General features: G+C 39.9%; 1 protein-coding gene across 6 annotated transcripts in view; it reads left to right on the top strand.

The window, feature by feature from the left end:
• SEC24D (SEC24 homolog D, COPII coat complex component) overlaps positions 1–21,254 on the top strand; it is a 115,565-nt gene that overhangs the window by 21,504 nt on the left and 72,807 nt on the right. For 3 of the 6 annotated variants that reach the window (XM_054486504.1, XM_054486505.2, XM_063664059.1), the window contains exons 5-8: positions 1,367–1,642; positions 1,938–2,065; positions 12,291–12,402; positions 20,424–20,551. In XM_054486504.1, coding sequence (XP_054342479.1) covers positions 1,367–1,642; positions 1,938–2,065; positions 12,291–12,402; positions 20,424–20,551 — 644 coding nt within the window. Of the gene's footprint in view, positions 1–1,366; positions 1,643–1,934; positions 2,066–12,290; positions 12,403–20,423; positions 20,552–21,254 lie in introns of all 6 variants that reach the window. The other 3 variants (XM_054486502.1, XM_054486501.2, XM_054486503.2) reach the window with 1 other exon arrangement.

Below are 21,254 nucleotides of genomic sequence, written 5' to 3'. Positions count from 1 at the left end.
TTCTTGATCATGCTGCCACTTATTTCAAGGTAATTGAAGGACCCTCAGAATACCTTTCATTCAATGATTGAACAATAAAAAAAGACAAAAAATGCTGACTTAACAAATAAACATTAGAATGGTGAAATTATTTTAAATAAATAAGGATAATTTAAACCTTGTATTGTTTATGATGGGGCCCCCAAATCAGAAATATAGTACTCATTGTTTCACAGTGCATTTTAATTATGTGTTTAGATCATGGAAAGAATGGAAGCTCAGATGTTGTGAGGCAGAAAAGAGAAGAATAGGAGAGGGAAGAGTCACAGTACTGAGATTTACATCAACAGAAATGCTGTATATCCTGTGAGTCATGGAAAGCTCCACTGTCATGACAGCACAGTCGGCCATTTATCTAGATGAGGAATGTTTCCATGTTACTTAAAATTAGTTTTCTGAAGTATCATTAAAATCCCTCTATTTTCTGTCTTTTACTCATTTCAAAATGGATAAGTCTCCAAAGAAGCAACCCAATTTCCCATCATCAGAGAAAGGAAAACATAATCTGGTTTTACAGCTATTTCCAATATGATTGGAGAGCATGTTGGTGGCCCTTCTCTTCTCTCTGGTTATTTCTACCTAATTCTGAAATTTGTTTGGTCAAGTCACGCACAGGATGCAAATAATTTATTGAATGTGCAATTTACCTGAGTAATGCTTGTTATGTAATAGAATTTTTATATGATTTTCTAGATTTGTACCAGATACAGATGCTTTAATTAATGCATATATCATGTAATTACACAACTGAGTTAAAATTTATTCTATGAATTCCCTCACTTAAATTATAAATGTTGCTTTTACCTTTTAAAAATTTTCCAGGCCAGGCGTGGTGGCTCACACCTATAATCCCAGCACTTTGGGATGCCAAGGAGGAAGTATTGCTTGAGCCCAGGAGTTTGAGACCAGCCTGAGCAATATCACAAGACCCCATCTCTACAAAAAAAAAAAAAAAAAAAAAAATGAACTTGGTGTGGTGGTGTGTGCCTGTAGTCTCAGTTACTTGGGAGGCTGAGGTGGGAGGATCACTGGAGCCCAGGATGTTGAGGCTACAGTGATCCATTATCTAGCCATTGTATTGCCGCCTCAGTGACAGAGCAAGACCCTGTCCTAAAAAAAAAAAAAAAAAATCCCAGTTGTATAAAATAGCATTTGTTCTATTTTCTGAATGAAGATTTCAATTTGTGGCAAAAAACCCAAACATATGTTTCTAAGGGTGTCCTCTTGCTTTATGTCAGGAAAACAAACATCTCTGTCATGTACTTTGCAGAAGTCAGAGAGTTGAGAAATGTGGTATTTAAGTGGGCTGGTCTTCTTTCTCACACAGGTTCAGGCATGGCTCCTCCAAGCCAGGGACCCCCTGGCCCTCTGTCAGCCACATCATTGCAGACTCCTCCACGACCTCCACAGCCGTCCATTTTGCAGCCTGGATCTCAAGTTCTTCCACCACCACCCACCACACTCAATGGTCCTGGTGCCTCACCTTTGCCTCTACCAATGTACAGGCCAGATGGGCTCTCTGGGCCTCCTCCTCCAAATGCCCAGTACCAGACCCCACCTCTTCCAGGCCAGACCTTGGGTGTTGGATATCCTCCACAGCAGGGTAAGGCAGACAGGGTGCAGGGGAAGGCTTTGTGTTACCAAGGGGAACCCTTAACTGAAAATCAGCTTTGTTCCTATGTTACTAGGTATCTATCACTTACTTTTAAGAAATGGTAGTTTTTGAAGAGTTTTGGCAAGAGAAAAGAAATGGGGAACCACATTCATACTTGACTCCTTGCCTTTTTTAATAAGAAGAAAAATACAACATGCTTGACTGAACAGCATAATATCGTCAACAAGTCTTACATGCTGGATTTGGGATGGTAGTCATTTCTCTTTAAATTTTTTCCAAGCAGCCAACTCTGGTCCCCAGATGGCAAGCGCACAACTCTCTTACCCAGGAGGCTTCCCTGGAGGTCCTGCACAGATGGCTGGTCCTTCACAGCCCCAGAAGAAGCTGGATCCTGACTCTATCCCTAGCCCAGTAAGTGATCTTCTCACTCTCACAGTCTCACTCACAAAGGAGCATTCATTTTTCCCAGCAACTCGTCAGTTTGTTAGCATTTATCCTGTTCATTATCATAGAAGTTAGCAGATACTCATCACATAGAGGGAAGACTTCCTTCCTTATATGCATGTATGGGGGAAAGCATGCTAGGGTTATGGGCATACTGAAGGTCTCCATGAAAGAGCAGCCTATGCTGATTTTTTTTTCTTTTTTTTTTGGTGTCATATGAACTTGGCAGTGTCTATAATGTTTACATTGACATATTTTGGCAGTATCTATTGCTATCTAATGAGTAATTGACAGACTATATCCTATAGAAATATGCTATTTTAGATAACTAAAGGATCCTTTTCAATAAGAGAAACCTGTAGAGACTGAAAGTATATTTTACATCTTGCACATTAAAAAAACAAAATTTTTTTAATGTAAAGTTAGAACTAAACTCTTCACTCAAGTGATTTCTTTGGAGGGTTACTCTTTAATAATTTTATCAGTCAAGCTTTGCAAGGCTATTCTGCTTAGCAAACAATCCCCAACTTTGCTTACAACTGTAAAGATGTATTTATCACTCAGTTTACATGTAGGCTGCGGCAGCTGCAGATTGGCTTTAGGCTCTTCTTCATCCATCCTTATCATTCCAGAATCCAGCGTGAAGAGGCAAACACTACTGAGGACATGCTATTTTATGGCAGAGAGAGGAAACAGAGCTGGCCAAAATGTGCAACAGCTCTTAAAGCTTCCACTCATGTTTGGCATGTGTCATAACCACTCATGTGCCCTTGGCTGAAGCAAGTCATAAAACAAAGCCCAGTGTCACTGAGGCAGGGAAGCTGCCAATCTTATGGCATTGGGATGTAAAATCCTTTTGGAATAATAATGAAATTGGCTACAGTTAATTTTGTAGTCTTTGAATAGGTTCTATAAACATAAGTACTTGAAGAAGTTAGAAATAAAGGAGCAGGAAAAGCTACGATATTAGCTAACTTATGCTATGTAACCAACTGCTACAAAACAGTAGCTTAGCACTACTATTTATTAATACTCATGACCCAGTGGGTTCCCAGTTTTGCTAATCTGGGCCAGGCTCATCTGATTTTGGCTGGGCTTGCTCATGCATCTAGGGTCAGCTGGAGGCTTGGCTAGGGTGTGGATGGTTTAGGATAATGTATTAGTTTCCTGTGGCTGCTGTAACAAATTTGTAACAAATTACCACAAATCAGGTGACTTAAAACAACAGAAATGTATTCTCTCACAGTTCTGGGGACCAAAAGTCCAAAGTCAATGTGTTGGCAAGTGCTATGGTTTGAACATTTGTCTTCTCCAAAACTCATGTTGAAACTTAATCTCCAATGTGGCAGTGTTGAGAGATGATTGGGTCATAAGGGCTCTGCCCTTGTGAATGGATTAATCCGTTCATGGATTAGTGGGTTAATGGATTAATAGGTTATCATGGGAGTGGAACTGGTGGCCTTATAAGAAGAAGAAAAGAGACCTGAGCTAGCACGCTCAGCCCCTTTGCCACATCATGCTCTGTGCCACTTTGGGATTCTGCAGAGTCTCCACCAGAAGAAGGCTGTCACCACATGTGGCCCCTCAACCTGGGACTTCTTAGCCTCCATAACTATAAGAAATAAATGTCTTTTCTTTATAAATTACTGTTTCAGGTGTTATAAGCAATGAAAAACGGACTAAGCAGGGCTGTGCTGCTCCTGAAGGCTGTAGAGGAGAATCTGTTCCTAGGCTCTTTCAGCTTCTGGTGGCTCCAGTTCTTCCTTGGCTGGTGACCATATGACTCCAGTGTCTGCTTCTCTGGTCACATTGAGTCCTCCTTCTGTTCGTGTCTTCTTCTCTGGGTGTCTGTCTCAAAATTCCTCTGCCTCTTTCTTATACATGTGATTCCATTCAGGGCCGGGATAAGCTCCTCCTCTCAAGATCCTTAACTTAATAAAATTAGTTTGCCATTTGAGGTAATGAAATGGAAAAGGTTCCCTTGTTCTCCTTGGAGGGCATGCAGTGGGTTTGTGGCTCGCCTCTTCAGTGCTCCAAAGCTCAAATCTCTAGGGGAGGATACAGATGGGCAGGCCGTGGGGCTTCGACTCCCATGGCAGTGTCTAGGGGTGAATGTTTACAGCTGAAGTCCCAGTGGGCGTGTGTTACAGGGTGCTCTTTTAGTCATCTATAGGCGACTTGTATTAACCAGCTCAATTAGACCCCTTCCTTATCACAAGGACAGAGGGATTTCTGTATCCCAGGTTTTTGCCTTGATGTACTGGAAGAATTGGATCACACATGGGCTTGGAGAATGAGTGCAAGGTTTTATTGAGTAGAAGTAGCTCTCAGCAGGTGGGGGAGCCAGAGGGAGATGGTTTTCCTCTGGAGTCCCACCACTCAGTGGCCCTGGCTCTCCTCCGACTGCCCCGGCCAAACTCTGCCTCTTCCCATGTCTGTCAGTGTGCTCTTCCACTGGCGTTACCCCTCCACGTCCTCTCGCCATCCAGCTGCTTGCATCTTTATCCGCTGATGTGCTCCTCTCCACGTCTGGCTGCCCGTGTGTCTGCCCACTAGGAACTCGGGTTTTTATAGGCCCAGGATGGGGGCATGGCGGGCTAGGGTGGTTTTGGAAAATGCAACATTTGGGCACGGAAGCAGGAGTGCCTGTCCTCACCTAGGTCCGTGGGGGTAGAGCCCTAACCAGGGACCCACCTTTCTCTACCCAGCACTTCCCTGCCCCGCTCCCGTATCAGTAATATTCACAGATTTCAGAGATTAGGACATGGACGTATCTTTCTGAGGGCCACCACTCTGCCCATCATAGATAGTGTCATTTGTGTGTCTTGTGTTTGGTACCCATCTGTTGATGAGGAATGACCAGGCCACATTGTCAAGTAGGGTATACTGGGTTTGTTCATTGGGTGGCCGACATCCAAAAGGGAAGACAGGAGTGTGTGTGGCCTTTTGAGGCTTAGGCCTGGAACTGGCACATCGCTACTTCTGCTACATTTTCTTGGCCAAAGCAAGTCACAAGACTGCCTCAGATTCAAAAACGGACTTTGCCTCTTGATGGGAGGAGGCGCAAGGCAACATTGAAAAGAGCTTTGATACAGGGAAGTGTAGATAATTTGGGCTATTTTTGTAATCTGTCACTTATTCTATATTTATTTGAATTTAAAGTTGAAGATTTGTAATACTGTCTACTGCTATAACATGTTAGAAATTAAATTTTGACAATTCTTCGTGCCTTTATTGAGAATCATATTGCCAGTCATTACTTTTATGGCTTAAAAGAAAGAAGGAGGGAGAAATATTTTAAGTAATGATTTTACTTCATTATGGGGACTGAATGGGAAAGTTAGGACAGCAGGCTGGAGACCCAGGAAAGAGTTGATATTGCAGCTCGAGTCCAAAGGCATCTGCAAGCAGAATTTTCCTCTTTCTCAGGGAACCTTTTTCTCCTAAGGCCGTCCACTGATTAGATTAAGCCCACCCACATTATGGAAAGTAATCTGCTTTACTCAAAGCCTGCCTGTTTAAATGTTAATTAGATCTTAAAAAATACTTTTAAAATACCTTCACAGCCCCATCTAGACTTAGACTAATGTTTGTCCCAAAAATGGCCTAGCCAAGTTGACACATAAAATTAACTGTCACATCCCCTTTCTCTTGCATCATCTGCACTTCTTTGAAAATGAACTCAAATTTTTCTGCGTCTAGATCATTCTCGTCAGAATATAAATATCCTATGATGCCTCCCATCATTAATAAAAGAAGCTTTCCTTGGCCTCTCCCCAAACCTGGATTCAGCTTCCACCCATCTCCTGGCCATCAGAGAAATGCAAATCAAAACCACAATGAGATACCATCTCACACCAGTTAGAATGGCAATCATTAAAAAGTCAGGAAACAACAGGTGCTGGAGAGGATGTGGAGAAATAGGAACACTTTTACACTGTTGGTGGGACTGTAAACTAGTTCAACCCTTGTGGAAGTCAGTGTGGCGATTCCTCAGGGATCTAGAACTAGAAATTCCATTCGACCCAGCCATCCCATTACTGGGTATATACCCAAAGGACTATAAATCATGCTGCTATAAAGACACATGCACACGTATGTTTATTGCGGCATTATTCACAATAGCAAAGACTTGGAACCAACCCAAATGTCCAACAATGATAGACTGGATTAAGAAAATGTGGCACATATACACCATGGAATACTATGCAGCCATAAAAAATGATGAGTTCATATCCTTTGTAGGGACATGGATGAAATTGGAAATCATCATTCTCAGTAAACTATCACAAAAACAAAAAACCAAACACCGCATATTCTCACTCATAGGTGGGAATTGAACAATGAGAACACATGGTCACAGGAAGGGGAACATCACACTTCGGGGACTGTTGTGGGTTGGGGGGAGGGGGGAGGGATAGCATTGGGAGATATACCTAATGCTAGATGACGAGTTGGTGGGTGCAGCGCACCAGCATGGCACATGTATACATATGTAACTTACCTGCACATTGGGCACATGTACCATAAAACCTAAAGTATAATAATAATAATAATAAAAGAAAAAAAAAAAGAAAATAAGAAATGAAAAAAAAAAAAAAAAAGAAAATGTGGCACATATACACCATGGAATTCTATGCAGCCATAAAAAATGATGAGTTCATGTCCTTTGTAGGGACATGGATGAAATTGGAAATCATCATTCTCAGTAAACTATCGCAAGAACAAAAAACCAAACACCGCATATTCTCACTCATAGGTGGGAATTGAACAATGAGAACACATGGACACAGGAAGGGGAACATCACACTCTGGGGACTGTTGTGGGGTGGGGGGAGGGGGGAGGGATGGCATTGGGAGATATACCTAATGCTAGATGACGAGTTAGTGGGTGCAGTGCACCAGCATGGCACATGTATACATATGTAACTAACCTGCACATTGTGCACATGTACCCTAAAACCTAAAGTATAATAATAATAAATTAAAAAAAAAAAAAATAAAGCAAGAAATCTCCCAAAGAGTTGCCTATATCTGCTGTTTTCAGTTCATCTCCTCGCACTCTCTCCTGATCCTATTCCAGTTTAGATTTCATCACCACAACCCTACAATACTGTGCTAGTCCAATTACCAATGACTTCCTGTTACCAAATCTAATGGTCAATTCTCAGCTGTCGTGTGATTTGACATCAGCAGCAATTGGACACATCTGTTTACTCCGTTCTCCTTGAAATGAAACTTCTACATTTTGCTTCTGGGATTCCACCCATTTGCTTATATCTCTGCCTACCCCACTGGAGGCTGTGTCTCCTTTGTTAATGTCTCCTCATCTCTCTGAGCACCTACTGTTAGAAATGTCCTAAGGCTTAGTCTTTGGACCTTTCCAAAGACTTAGTCTTAGTCTTTGGACCTTTCCTTTCTCCATTGGCATTTACTCCCTGGATAACACTTCTCAAAATGTGATCGCAGGACAGCACCATCAGCATCATCTGGGAGCTTATTAAAAATTCATGTTCTCAGACCTCAGCCCAAACCTACAGAATCAGAATCTCTAAGGGTAAGGCCCTGGAATCTGTGTTTCAACAAGCTCTTCAGATGATTCCTAGGCACATTAAATTGTGCAAAGCACCACTCTAGGTAATTCCATCTATTTCCGTGGCTTTGAATGAGAATGCAGATATTCCTAGTAAAGACCTTTTCCCTGAAATCCAGATCCAATTCCATTCTTCTAGCTCCTCAGGCCAAAAACCTGGGAATCATCTCTGATTCTTCCTTTCTTGCACATCTCATATTTAGTTCTTTAGCTAATTCTCTTGGTCCTACCTTGTCTATTCATCCTGTTCCAAGCCTCTACTATCTACCTACCTAGGTTTTTATAAGAGCCTCCTAATTGGTCTCCCTGCCCTTTCAGTCTGCACAGAGCAGCCAGAGTCATCCATTCAAATTCTAAGTCAGATCATGTCATGGCTACGGAAACCAATACTCTAAAAACCAAAGTTCTTACAATAGTCTGCAGGACCCTACATTATTTGCCACCCCTGGCTCCCCTATACCCCCTCTCACACACACACTCACACACACAGCTACCTCTGACCTGGTCTCTTACCACTCTTCTCCACCCCCTTTGACCAGCAACACCAGCCTCTTTGTTGTTCCTTGGCAGGCCAAGCATGGCCCTGCCTCAAGGCCTTTGCCTTTATTCTGCTTAGTTAGATGCTCTTCCCCTAGATGTATGCAGGCCACGGCTCGTGTCCTCATTTCCTTAATGTCCTCATTGCTCATCAGTCTCCCTGGCACCCCATCCATACCACTCCATATCCACGGCACTGAATTACTGCCTGATGTTGGGTGTGTTATTTGTACATTTGTTTACTTATTGCCTGTCTTCCACACAAGAATGTCCACTCCATGATGGTTTTGTTCACTGCTGTGTCTCTAACACTTAGAACAGAGCCTGATACATAGTATATGTCCACATATTCCTTGAATGAGTGAATGAATGAATGGGCAACAAAAGCAAGAAGGAGTAGATGCTGTGAGTCATCCAGGACCCCTATAATACATACAGACAAATCAGTCCAGTATTTATTTTTATCTTAAAACTAATGAAATAGCGATGGTCAGATGGAGCCTGTTTGTGTTCCTATTACCAAAGGAACATACTTTTGCTAACAAAATAAATTTTTCCTTCTGGAAAGAAAGATATAAAGTCACATTTACTAAGCTTCTGCTGTACCCCAGTCCTGAGCGAGGTGCTTATTAAAACCCTTTTGGTGGTGGTTTTAAACAAATTTTGAAAGTAAGGAAATGTATCATCATCAAAATTCTTCCTCCCTCCTTTCCTGTGTCCATAAGAGGATTATTCAGAAGTTGGGTGCTTTCTATAGGCCGGGTGCGGTGGCTCACACCTGTAATCCCAGCACTTTGGGAGGCTGAGGTGGGCGGATCGAGACCATCCTGGCTAACATGGTGAAACCCCATCTCTACTAAAAATACAAACAATAGCCGGGCGTGGTGGCGCATGCCTGTAGTCCCAGCTACTCGGGAGGCTGAGGCAGGAGAATGACATGAACCTGGGAGGCAGAGCTTGCAGTAAGCTGAGATCGTGCCACTGCACTCCAGCCTGGGCGACAGAGCAAGACTCCATCTCAAAAAAAAAAAAAAAAAAAAAAAGAAGTTAAGTGCTTTCTACTCCACTTTATCTTACCGCTCCAAAATTCACATGATCCTGCTAAGCAGCCTTTCTTGCATGGCACACACATCTTCTTGTTTTTCCCTTATCCTTGTTCATTTATCTCAAGATAGTCACTTTCTTTTTTTCTCTTTTCCAATTCTGTTTTATGAACCCAGAATGCTCCACTCACAGCAGATAAATATGATCGTAATTCTAGCAGCACATCTTCTGAAGGAAAAATAAATCTATACCTTTTGAAGTAGTTTTGGAATTATCAAGGATCACTGTCATTAAATCTAAACCCTTCAAATACCGAGTCACAGTCAAAATTGCTATAGAAGCTTCTTTATCTCTAAGCCTGTTTTTCAAGAACATGCATTTGAAGTAAATAAAAAAGGTATAGTATTTTTTAGCAATTATCAGAACGACTTTAATCTCCCATTCTTTTCTCTGTAGTATTCCATCCAAGATGTGAATTAATTTAGAAATGTAATTACTACTGATAACACTGTTTCTTTGGAGGCAGGGCTTTGTAAATTGCAAATGGATAATTTAAAAATAAACTTTTTGGAAATACAGTCTATTGAAGACTATATTCAATATGTTCTGTATACTATGCACACTAATACATTATCATGGCTTTCACCTCCCTTTCATATTTGACTCTTTGTTGGTTGAAATGATTGCAATAAATATTGATAATATAAAAATGACTCTAAGCCAGGTGCAGTGGTTCATGCCTGTAATCCCAGCACTTTTGGTGGCTAAGGTAGGAGGAAAGCTTGAGCCCAAGAATTTGAGACAAGCCTGGTCAACAAAGTTAGACCCCATCTCTACAAAAAATTTAAAAATTAACTGGGCATAGTGGTGCATACCTGTAGTCCCAGTTACTTGGGAGGCTGAGGCAAGAGAATGGCTTGAGCCCAGGAGATTGAGGCTGCAGTGAGCCCTTTTTACACCACTGCACTCCAGCCTGGGCATCAGAGCAAGACCCTGTCTCAAAAAAATAAAAAACAACTCTATTTTTAATGAATCCGATTAACCTTGTGGTCAAAATACAGAATATAATTACAGTGTTTCGATTTCTCTGCCTTTTGTCTCTGCTCATGGTAGCTTTACTCTTATCTGTGTCTGACAGCAGTTATGTTTGGAGCCATTTTATATTTTAATCTAATAACAATTCACATCCTATGAAATTAGGAGGGAAGACCTGTAGACTTAAAGGCAGGCTAAATCTTTCATCAACATTTCATAAAAACAATGTTGTCAGTACCAGCTGGGGGCTGGATTGGATGGAATGGGAGGGAAGAGTAGAGAAAGCAACATTTCAGAGTTTGGCAGAAGGCAATTTTCATATTGTTGATGGTTTTAAGAATATTAAAAACTGCACCCTTGGTGCAGTTTGGAAACACTATTCCAGTCTGGACACACTTCCTGTTTCTCCATTTTTTTTTTCCTCTTCTTACACCGTCTCTATTTTTTTTCCTTTTATTCCTCCTTGTTTCTCTTATGAAGAAAGAAGTGAGGGAAGGGAGAAGAGAAAGAGGAACATAATTATTAGGATTCTTTCTTGTTCTCTTTTTAACTCCATACTACTAGATTTTGCTCATAATTTTCACCCCTATACAACTAGAACAGAAAGATATTTTGTATCTCTTATATTCTTCATCAATAACAATTGTTTTTAGTAGAGAAATATCAGATGTTTCCACATTAGATGACAGAACTTAAGAGACTTTTGCTGCTGTTGACTTCTCTACAGTGGGCACAAACCACATGGGATTGCTTTATACCATTTGTGTCTTACCTCTCAAGGAACCAGGGGTGCAGTTGGGGAAACTTGAAAAGCAAATTGAAGATCAAAAGATATTTGAGGAGAAAGTTAAGGTTTTTGTAGGTTGTATATTATAAATCATTTCTTCTGAGATAATTTTTAGCCTTTTGGAAGTTTCTTTTATTTGAAAAAGTATTTTCCTTATTTATTTATTTTGAGATAGGCTCTTGCTCTGTTGCCCAGGCTGGAATGCAGTGTCATGATCATAGCTTATTGCAGCCTTGAACTCCTGAGCTTAAGCAATCCTCCTACCTCAGCCTCCAGAGTAGCTGGGACTACAGTCAGGCGCCACCATGCCTGGCTAATTTTTTAAACCTTTTTAGTAAAGATGAGGCCTCGCTCTGTTGCCCAGGCTATTCTTGAACTCCTGAGCTGAAGTGGTCCTCCCGCCTTGGACTCCCAAAGTGCTGGGATTACAGACATGAGCCATTGTGCCAGGCCAGTATTTCTTTTAAATAGTTGTTTTCAATTTCTTTCCTTACCAGATTTTTTTTTTTTGAGAAAATGCTGGCCAGGTGCTGTGGCTCACACCTGTAACACCAACACTTTGAGAGGCCAAGGCAGGAGGATTGCTTGCACCCAGGAGTTTGAGACCAGCCTGGGCAACATAGGGAGAGGAGACCCTGTCTCTACAAAAAGATGAAGAAAAAGAAAAGTAGCCAGGTGTGGTGGCACCCATCTGTGGTCCCAGCTACTCGGAATGGCTTGAGTCAAGGAGGTGAAGGCTGCAGAGCTGTGATTGCACCACAGCACTCCAGCCTTGGTGACAGAGTGAGACCCCGTTTCAAAAAATGAAAAAAAAAGAAAAAAAAAGAAAAAAGAAAGAAAATGCTTATCTATGTTCTAATAAACAAGTTAGATAAAAATAAAGTTCTCTGAAGGGTCACGTCAGATTTGAAGCTAAAGAATTACAAAATAGAATTGGAAACTACTATTCTAAAATTGTAACCATTTTAACTGAAGACACGGTAGGTATTTCCATGACAATTTGATCTGAAATGAACAGAAAGGATTTAGAAAATGCCAGTTTGTGTGAGTGTGTGAGACTGTGTGTGCGTCTCTGTGTGTGTGAATATTGAGAGGGAGGGGAAAAGGAGGGAGGAGAGAGCAAGGGTACTCTCTAAATGGAATGTTGGGAAGAACTGGAACCTACTTTAACGGGCTCTTGATGTCTTATTTATCAGATCCAGGTGATCGAGAATGATAGAGCCAGCAGAGGAGGACAAGTTTATGCCACCAACACCAGAGGCCAGATCCCTCCCCTGGTCACTACAGATTGCATGATACAAGACCAAGGTATTTGTTTTTAATTATGCCATTTATTAAGGTTTTAAAATTTCTCACCATTTTTAAAGCAAATACACTGACACCCTTCAATAATGCTCTTAATAATGGAAAACCCCATTATAGCTGATAATGAATCAGTTCTCCGTTAATCCCTCAAGTACCAAGAGGATGCTATCAACTGAATTTTATTCTGTGCGTATGGAAGTCTGGAGAGTTTCCAGTGAAGTACAGAGCAATATATCTGCTTAAAACAATTATTTATTTTAATTTATGGGTTTAAATTAGTTTATACCCTACTTTGGTTTAATTTATTCAGTATGTTGGAAAGCTGGCACGAGCAGAGCAGTGAGGAATTAGACTGTTTGAGATGTCAGCAGACCTGGTTCTAGCCCCAACAATATTTTCTAAGCAGATCTTTTTAACATTTTGGGTTCTGTTTTCCCACATTTAAACTGGGAAGAGGAGAAGCTGAGCTGCATCTCTACTGTTCCATACCTCTCAGCTCAAGAATATATTACCCTATTGTTTATGACAAGTTAAGAATGTAGCCCGATGAAATCTGATGTCCGAGATTCTGAATATACCATTTTAATGGATCGTGTACTCAACCCTAGAAGCATAACATCAGTATACAAACAAGCATTTTGTCTCATCCCAGAGCTGTTGAGCTAGCCAAATTCTAGTTGGGGATCCTCTCTCTATCCTCTGTGCCGCCTTCAGAGCTAACCTTATAGAGTGGGTAGCACAGTGAGGTAGAAAGGGACTTGATTGGGAGAATTCAGACTCCACTCCTTACTGCCCAAGTGAGCTTTGTCCATTTCACCTCTCTCCCAACCTCAGCATCACCCTCAGTAATACGTGGAGACTAAGACCGGCTCTGCAGAGCCAGTGTAAGAATTAGAGGTGACTGTGTGCGTGAGTCTTTGTATGTGTGTGTGTGTGTATGCACGCACACACATAAGTATGCTTATATGTGTATAGAGGGCTCAATACACAGAAGGGTTTCATGTAAATTATAGGTGTTGTAGATATTAATATTAAAACAATTCAGATGACTTCATTTATTATTCTAAAAATAATTTTTCCTTCTCGGCCTTTTGGCTAAGATCAAGTGTAAAAATAATTTGTTTCTTCCTCATTACTTACAGAACTCATTCCAACTAGTTAGATGAGTTCATATTTGTAAAGGATTTAGGGCTTGGTAGATAATAAGTTGAGGTATATGAAATTGTTGATTTTTTTTTCTATCACTGTGACCTATAAAAGGTGGCAATTTCATTTCAACCTAATGATAAGTGTTATATAAGTGTTTTAATATCTATTTATTTAATATTTAGAATAAATATAAAACAATATTTGGGGCTTTTTTCAACCTAAAGAATATTCCTAACCAGCCTCATCTCCCACCTGTTTCTTGCTTTACAACTGCCTTCATATACCAAGCTCATCCTCTTTCTCCTCATGCCTCTGATTCTCACATTGTACTATTTTCTCTGCAACAGTCTGAGGATGGTTTTTTGTTGTATCCTTAAAAATTCACCTGGTATCTAGAACATACTAGTTGACCAATAAATATTTATCGGACACACGTACTTGAAATATATGACTCTCACCCCTTTAATTGGGAAACATTTAGTTCTTCTAAACTCAATTTAAATTTTCTTTTTCAAGTCTTCTCCAGTGTCTTTTCCCATAATGCTTCATATATATTTCACCCGTATCACATTAAATTTTATTGTGGTTTAGGTAGGTCTCTCCCACAAATCTTGGAGCTATCTGGGATCAGAATTCCACTTGTTCAGAACTTCACTCATTCATGCATACATCCAGAAAATGTTTATTCAGTACCTATTATGTGCCAGGCCTCTATGCTAAACCTGAGGTTAATAATATAATAAAAAATTTACAAATTAACATTATTATTATAGCTAATAATTGCAAGTACTTAGTATGTATCAAGACAATTTTCTAACCACTTTATATGGAATAATTCATTTAATCCCCCTGTAATGTTATGAGATAGGCATTAATATCATTCTCATGTTACAGAGTAGAAAACTGAGGCACAGAATGCTTAGGTAATTTACCTAAGAAATGTAGCTAGTAGGAGGCAAAGCTAGAATTTGAACTCAAGCATTCTGATGCAAGTGCCTATGTTCTTAACTTCACTGCCTCTATTCAGAAATAAAAGACACAGCTCTTTTATTAAATGAGTGAACAATCTGGCAAGGAAAAAGATAACTAAATATTAATTCAGTGAGATAAATGTTATAATAGAAAGATAAAAAACATGTTGCCATGGGAACTTAAATGTGAGGTCACCAACCAGATAACTGACCCAGCCTATCTTGCCCAAGTCGGGGACACCCAAACTGTGTCTTCAGTGAGCAAGTGTAACCCACAAGACTAGGGAGATGGGGGAGGGGAGGGTTGCCAGACAGAGGAGGTGAATGTGCTAAAGTATGGTAGTGGGGGAGAGCATAATACATGTCAAGTAACAGCATGTGCATAGTTTTTTGTTTTTTTGAGGGACTTGTGGGTAGTTTTTAAACTGTGGTCAAATCTATATATGTAACATAAAATTTATTATTTTAACCATTTTTAAGTATACAATTCAGTGGCCTTAATTACATTCACAATGTTGTGCAACCAAATCATTCTTATTACCTGTTTCTAGAACTTTAAAAAAAATCATCCCACACTGAAACTCTGTACCCATTAAACAATAACTCCCCATTCTTCCACCCCACCCAGCCCCTGGTAGACTCTATTCTATGTTCTGTCTCTATGAGTTTGCCTACTCTAGGCTCCTCATTTGAGAGAATCATACAATATTTGCCCTTTTCTGTCTGGTTTATTTTACTTAGTATAATATTTTCAAGGTTCATCTACCTTGTAGCGTATATCAGAATTTCATTCCTTTTTAAGGCTACGTAACTTTCCATTTTTTATACATACCACATTTTGTTTTCCATTCATCTGTTGAAGGACATTTGAGTTGTTTCTACCTTTTGGCTCTTGTGAGTAATGCTGCTGTGGACATTTATGTACAAGTATCTATGCGAGCCCCTGCTTTCACTTCTTTGGAGTATATACTGTACCTAGAAGTGAAATTACTGGATCGTATAGTATGGAAAGAGTATGAAGGAAGGAGTGGGTGAGCAGGCAGGACTAGTAAGGTGGCAGGGTCTCAGTCATCGTTCTCTCTTCTTAGCCTGCAGCCTAGCCCTTGGCAAGAAGAGAAAGCTGCCCTGGTATGAAGCCCCAAAGTTGGCCCAGTCATACCCTTTTGCTATGAAGCCCCTTTGTCTGACCTGGCTTATTTGCCAATAGTAATAAGCTTTTTAGGATGTAGCTCAGCATTCTCAGATTTGTACAGAAATTCACAGACATAACTACAATATAGAGCTGGAAGGAACCTTGGACTTTATTTGCTCAGCTCTCTCACTTTACAGATGTAAGGATAAGGCCCAGGGAGGTTAAGTGGCTTGCCCAAGGCCATACAGCTGGTTAGGATCAGAGCCAATAAAGAAAAGTTTAAAATATTCTTAAACTTTAAAATATTATTCCTTTGCCTTTGGCTCCAGGATCTTATTTTAAGATTCCACTTGTCCTTTGGTTCCCATCCTTTAAGACCCTGTTCAAGCACCTCATCCTTTGTATGGTCAATTCTGGTCCAAGTGACAGAGTCATTGTCTCCCTTCTTCTATTTCTTAATCTATTTGCTTTTCTGTGATGTTTACCATGCTATGTTGCAATGATCTATTTTTACTGTCACTCGTTCCAACTAGATTGTGAAGCCAGAGACTTTACTGTATTCTGTTTCTAAGCCCTTGCCTGGAGCTTAGCTTAGTAAATGTTTGTGGAATGAATTTATTGAATGTTTTCAGTAAAATTACCCCATAATGCTCTTTATTAAGCATCTCAAAAAGTGTCGAATCTTAGTTCCTGTGGTTGCTAAATTATGAAATTATCCACAGTAGCCAGACCTTTTATGCCCCACTGTTGTATACCTGTTTATAGAAACAAATTCTCAATTGCTTTTTCAAATTTTATTATTTGTGCACATTATCTTCCTGAATGAAGCATTTGTTTAGTCACCTTTAGAGCTCATTCATTTATGCATATTTCACTGTCAAAATATAAACCCTTTAAAGGTAACAAATATCCAGCTTCAATATTTTATTGGTAATTTTAATGAGTATAATTGAGTGCAATGGAAAATTAAAATAAACTTTAAAATACTTTTAAAATTCTTAGTTCATGGTCTGTATAACATTGTGTAATGATGATAATGAGGAAAGTTTTGTTTAAATATGAAACAAACACTATTAAGCATTCAAGCATATTTACATATATTAATATTACCTAAGAGTTCCTTTACTTTTATTCCTGCTGCCAAAAGTCTGGTTTCCTCCTCTGTTACTGCTTACCTGGGCTCTTAAAGCAATGGATCAGTTTACCTGTCTGTATTCTTTTTCTGTTCCTAGAAGCTATCTAACTTTGGGCAGACTGATTTTCTTCAATTACTTATTTGATCATTTTACCCTTGCCAAAAAAAGTTTGGTTTTTTTTTTTTTTTGACATGGAGTCTTGCTCTGTCGCCCAGGCTGGAGTGCAATGGCACGATCTCAGCTCACTGCAAGCTCTGCCTCCCAGGTTCCCGCCATTCTCCTGCCTCAGCCTCCCGAGTAGCTGGGACTACAGGCGCCTGCCACCACGCCCGGCTAATTTTTTTGTATTTTTAGTAGAGACGCGGTTTCACCATGTTAGCTAAGATGGTCTCAATCTCCTGACCTTGTGATCCACCCGTCTTGGCCTTCCAAAGTGCTGGGAGTACAGGCGTGAGCCACCGTGCCTGGCCTTTTTTTAACCCTTGCTAAAAAAATGTCACGGTTGTCCATGGGCAGACAGGGTTGGTCTCAACTCCTCATCCAGCATTCCAGGCCTTGACAACCTGGACTCAATTTTTCTGGGATGTTGTAGAAAATTATAATTGGTTCTAATCCCACTTTTGCCACTTACTAACTCTTTGACTTTTGGAATGTCACATGACCTCCCAGTGTCTCAGTTTCCTCCTCAGTAAAGTAGATTATAAATATATTAATCCATAGAGTTATTGTGGGGCTAAATGAGTTTACATGTAACAGTCTTAGAATGATGTCTAGTGCATTGGCTGCTGTTATTATTATTACCCTTGTTGTTAGTACTATGTCTTCCCCTTCTCTCAGATGCTCTGCAGAGCAGCCCAAGGACTGGATTCAGCCTGCAGTCATGTTAATTTGTCCTACTCAGTAATTTCTTTTGTTTCTATTTGAATTAATTGTCATTATTTAAAAATCAGAATACATTATATAAAAATCCGGATTTCCAGTTTGTCCTAAAAACTGTGAAATCTGACACTAGTAGCTTGGAAATGAACAGAATAAAAGCTTTTTTAAGTCCAACGTCCCATTCATTTCAGGCTTGCATCTGTGCAGCAAAACATGGCCAGAGAGAGGGTCACAACCCCGCCACAATCTCTGTTTAAGCTCAGGACCATAAACTTCCCAACATACTGTGTTTCTCAAGTCTTTTCACTTTTCCACTCTCCTTAGTGACTATTTCATACTTTTTCAAACCTGCAGCACCTTCTTTCGCATCTTTCTTTTAGCTGCTTTACATCCTCCTTTCAGAAAGGAAATTCTATGCACCCCACCACCACATGGACCCCCAGTCTCAGCGCATCCTCCCACTGTGGCCACCTGCATTTGGCCCTCAGTGAGCAATCTGTGCTCCAGTCGGAAGCCAGCCTCTCTCCCTGTGCACCACTCAAGTGTATTTCCACAGTAAGTTTCCCCTCTTCCTCTTAAATCATCAGTATTTTTCTTTCTACAGAATGATTCCCATCTTTTTTAAAAAAAAGCCTTCTCTCATCTTAAAATATAAAAATGTTTTCTTGATCTACTTCCCTTACCAGCTAGCACTCTTTTCTTTCCACCCCTCTACAGCAAAACTTAAAAGGACTATGGCCAATTCTTCTCCTTCTGTTATCTCTTAAACTCACTCTGAGCAGATTTTTCCCTAGCATTCCACCAAAACTGCCTCTTTAGGATCTCCAGCAGCACCATCTGGCACAGATGATCGTGCCTCCGCATGATATACATCCTACACTTCACTTCAGGACGCTAGGCTCCTCGTTTCATCCTTCTCAGTCCTTTGGCTGCTTTCTTCTCCTCTTCTGACCTCCTTATCTTGGAGGACCCCAGGGCTCAGTACTTGGTCATCTTCTCTTCTTTGGCCATAATTATTCCCTTGGTGGTCTTAACCTGGTTTCATGGTTTCAAATACCATCTATATGCTAAGAATTCCCAAATGTGTATCTCCACCCCAGACTTTAGCCCAGTCTCCAGATGTACATATCTAATTGTCTACTCAGCATTGCTGTTTGACTGTGTAATAGATTTCCCAAATTGGACATGTCCCTGACTAGATTCCTGATCTCCACCCGCACACCCGTTAAAACATCCCTTCCCTTTCTGCAGCCTTTACTTTGTCAGTTGGTGGCAATTTTATGCTTCTAGTTTCTCAGGCCAGCAACCTTAGAGTCGTTCTTGACCATCACGCTCTCTCATACTCACATCTTCACACCTTATATGCCCTTAACAAATAAGTCACTGTACCTTCAAAATATATCCAGAATTTAGCCACATCTCAACACTTCTACTGCTGTTGGGCTGGTACTGCAGCAGCCTCCACATGGATTTCCTGGTTCTACTCTTCCCCACTGCAATCCATTCTGAAAATGCAGGCAGAGGAACCTACATTACAGCATGACACTCCTCTGCTCTAAAGCCATCAGTGGCTCCCCATTTCATTGGGAGAAAAACCAGAGGGCTTAAAATGGTCTCGAGTCTACCTCATCTGGCCTGTTGCTTCGCTGAACTCCACACCAGTTAGTGCCCCCCACAGTGGCTCCATTCCAGCTCCATGGGTCTCCTGCTGTCACTCTACTCCGGGCATGTCCTTCCCCAGATACCCGCTAGGGTAAATCGCTTGCCTCCTATGGCTCTTTGCTCGGATGTTACCTTTTAAATAAGGCCTACCTTGTAAGTATTTAAAATTGCAATCTGCCTGCCACTTCCTGGTACCCCTTCACTAGATATGCTTTTTTCACAGAATTTATCACCTTCTAATGTCCTATATAATTTACTTTTATTAGGCATAATATTCATTGTCTGTGTCCTCTGCAAGAACATAAACTCTGCAAGCACCTAGGACAGGGCCTGAAATGTCTTAGACACTCAGCGAACATTTGATTGATGATTACATTCTTTTAGTCATAATATTTTATTTCAGAATTTATCTTAGATAAGTTATTCTAGTGATACAAATATTCTTTATGTCATAGATATTGTTTTAACACTCGGATATGCCATGAAGTAAAGATACTTGGTCAGGAAGCCTAACGTCTATTAAAAATAGATTAGGGTGTTTTTGAAAATAATATTTCTATTATAAGTAGAATTTTCATTTTGAAATTCAATTTCCAAATTTAGAAAAAAATAGTCAAATGGAATCATATTTGACAAAGTATCACTTGCTAATATGAAATAGTATACAAATGCTTAACTTCCCATAAGCAGATAGAAGAGGATGAAGAAGAAATGATTGTGATTCAAAAATTTTGTTCTGTCATATTTGTGTGTCTCTTTGTTTTATTTTTTCCATTGCATCTAAATGCCTTTCAAATGTATAGTAAGGCTATATTAAGACTCTGCTTATGGAAAATAATAATAACTAAGATACTTCTTTTATATCTTTGCAGTAGGATTCAGAGTATTTTTATTTTGTAAGAAATTATAGTGTGCCTAGAATATAGATTGTAGAATTGCACAATACTACTTTTTTTAAAAACAAATCATGAAGAGTGTTTTACAAATAAGAAATAATGCAATGCATTATCTAGAAGTACCTTTATAAATATTTGAATATCTTAGGGAAGGTTTTTTTCTAAACAAATTTTAAGTGTATCCTTTTGAATGTTTCAGGAAATGCCAGTCCTCGTTTCATCCGTTGTACAACATACTGTTTTCCATGCACGTCAGATATGGCTAAGCAAGCTCAGATTCCATTAGCTGCTGTCATCAAACCCTTTGCCACCATTCCTTCAAATGAGGTAAGAATGATATATAATAGCAATTCAATAATTTATCAATTCCAAAATTACTATTTTCCCACAATTTTCTTATACATTATTCTATAATATAAACAGGAAACTGGAATATATTTTTATAATGCAAAACATCTAGTAATTGAATTCATCAGGAAAACAAATAATCCAGCAAGCTATGGTTTTTGGCATCCTGTGCACCAAATACAGATGGACTATGTCACTTTTTGGCGTATTGTAATAATGCACATATACAGAAAATATAGAATGTCACACAGTAAAATATTGTGACTTGTCACAAGGCCCTGATACCCTAGTTTAGAGCCCTTACATTGTGGGTGTTCTGTTGAGGGAAGATGATAGATCCTATAGTCCTTGATCTATTAGAGCAGATCTTACTATATCTGCTTTAATTATCACTGGGCCAGGATACTCATCAACTCCTACTTAAAGATTAGAAAGTATGGGGTAGATAAATCTGTATATATTGATTTGAAAATATGTGCTCAACATATAGTTGAGCGGGAAAAAAGATAAGTGGTTTACATTGAAAATCTGCAGTGTCGGGATGCTGCCAGTGGGTATTTGATCTAGACTTCCAGAAACAACCCAATTCCAACCTACACTGCTGCCATTCCTTCTTTTGATGCCCCTGAGTGATGGATGCCCACATGTGCACAGAAACACAGGCACTATAGCAGAGCAAGTC

This window comes from Pongo pygmaeus, chromosome 3, assembly GCF_028885625.2.
Source record: "Pongo pygmaeus isolate AG05252 chromosome 3, NHGRI_mPonPyg2-v2.0_pri, whole genome shotgun sequence".
Lineage (NCBI taxonomy): Eukaryota > Metazoa > Chordata > Mammalia > Primates > Hominidae > Pongo > Pongo pygmaeus.
This window is presented reverse-complemented; position numbering and strand designations above follow the sequence as displayed.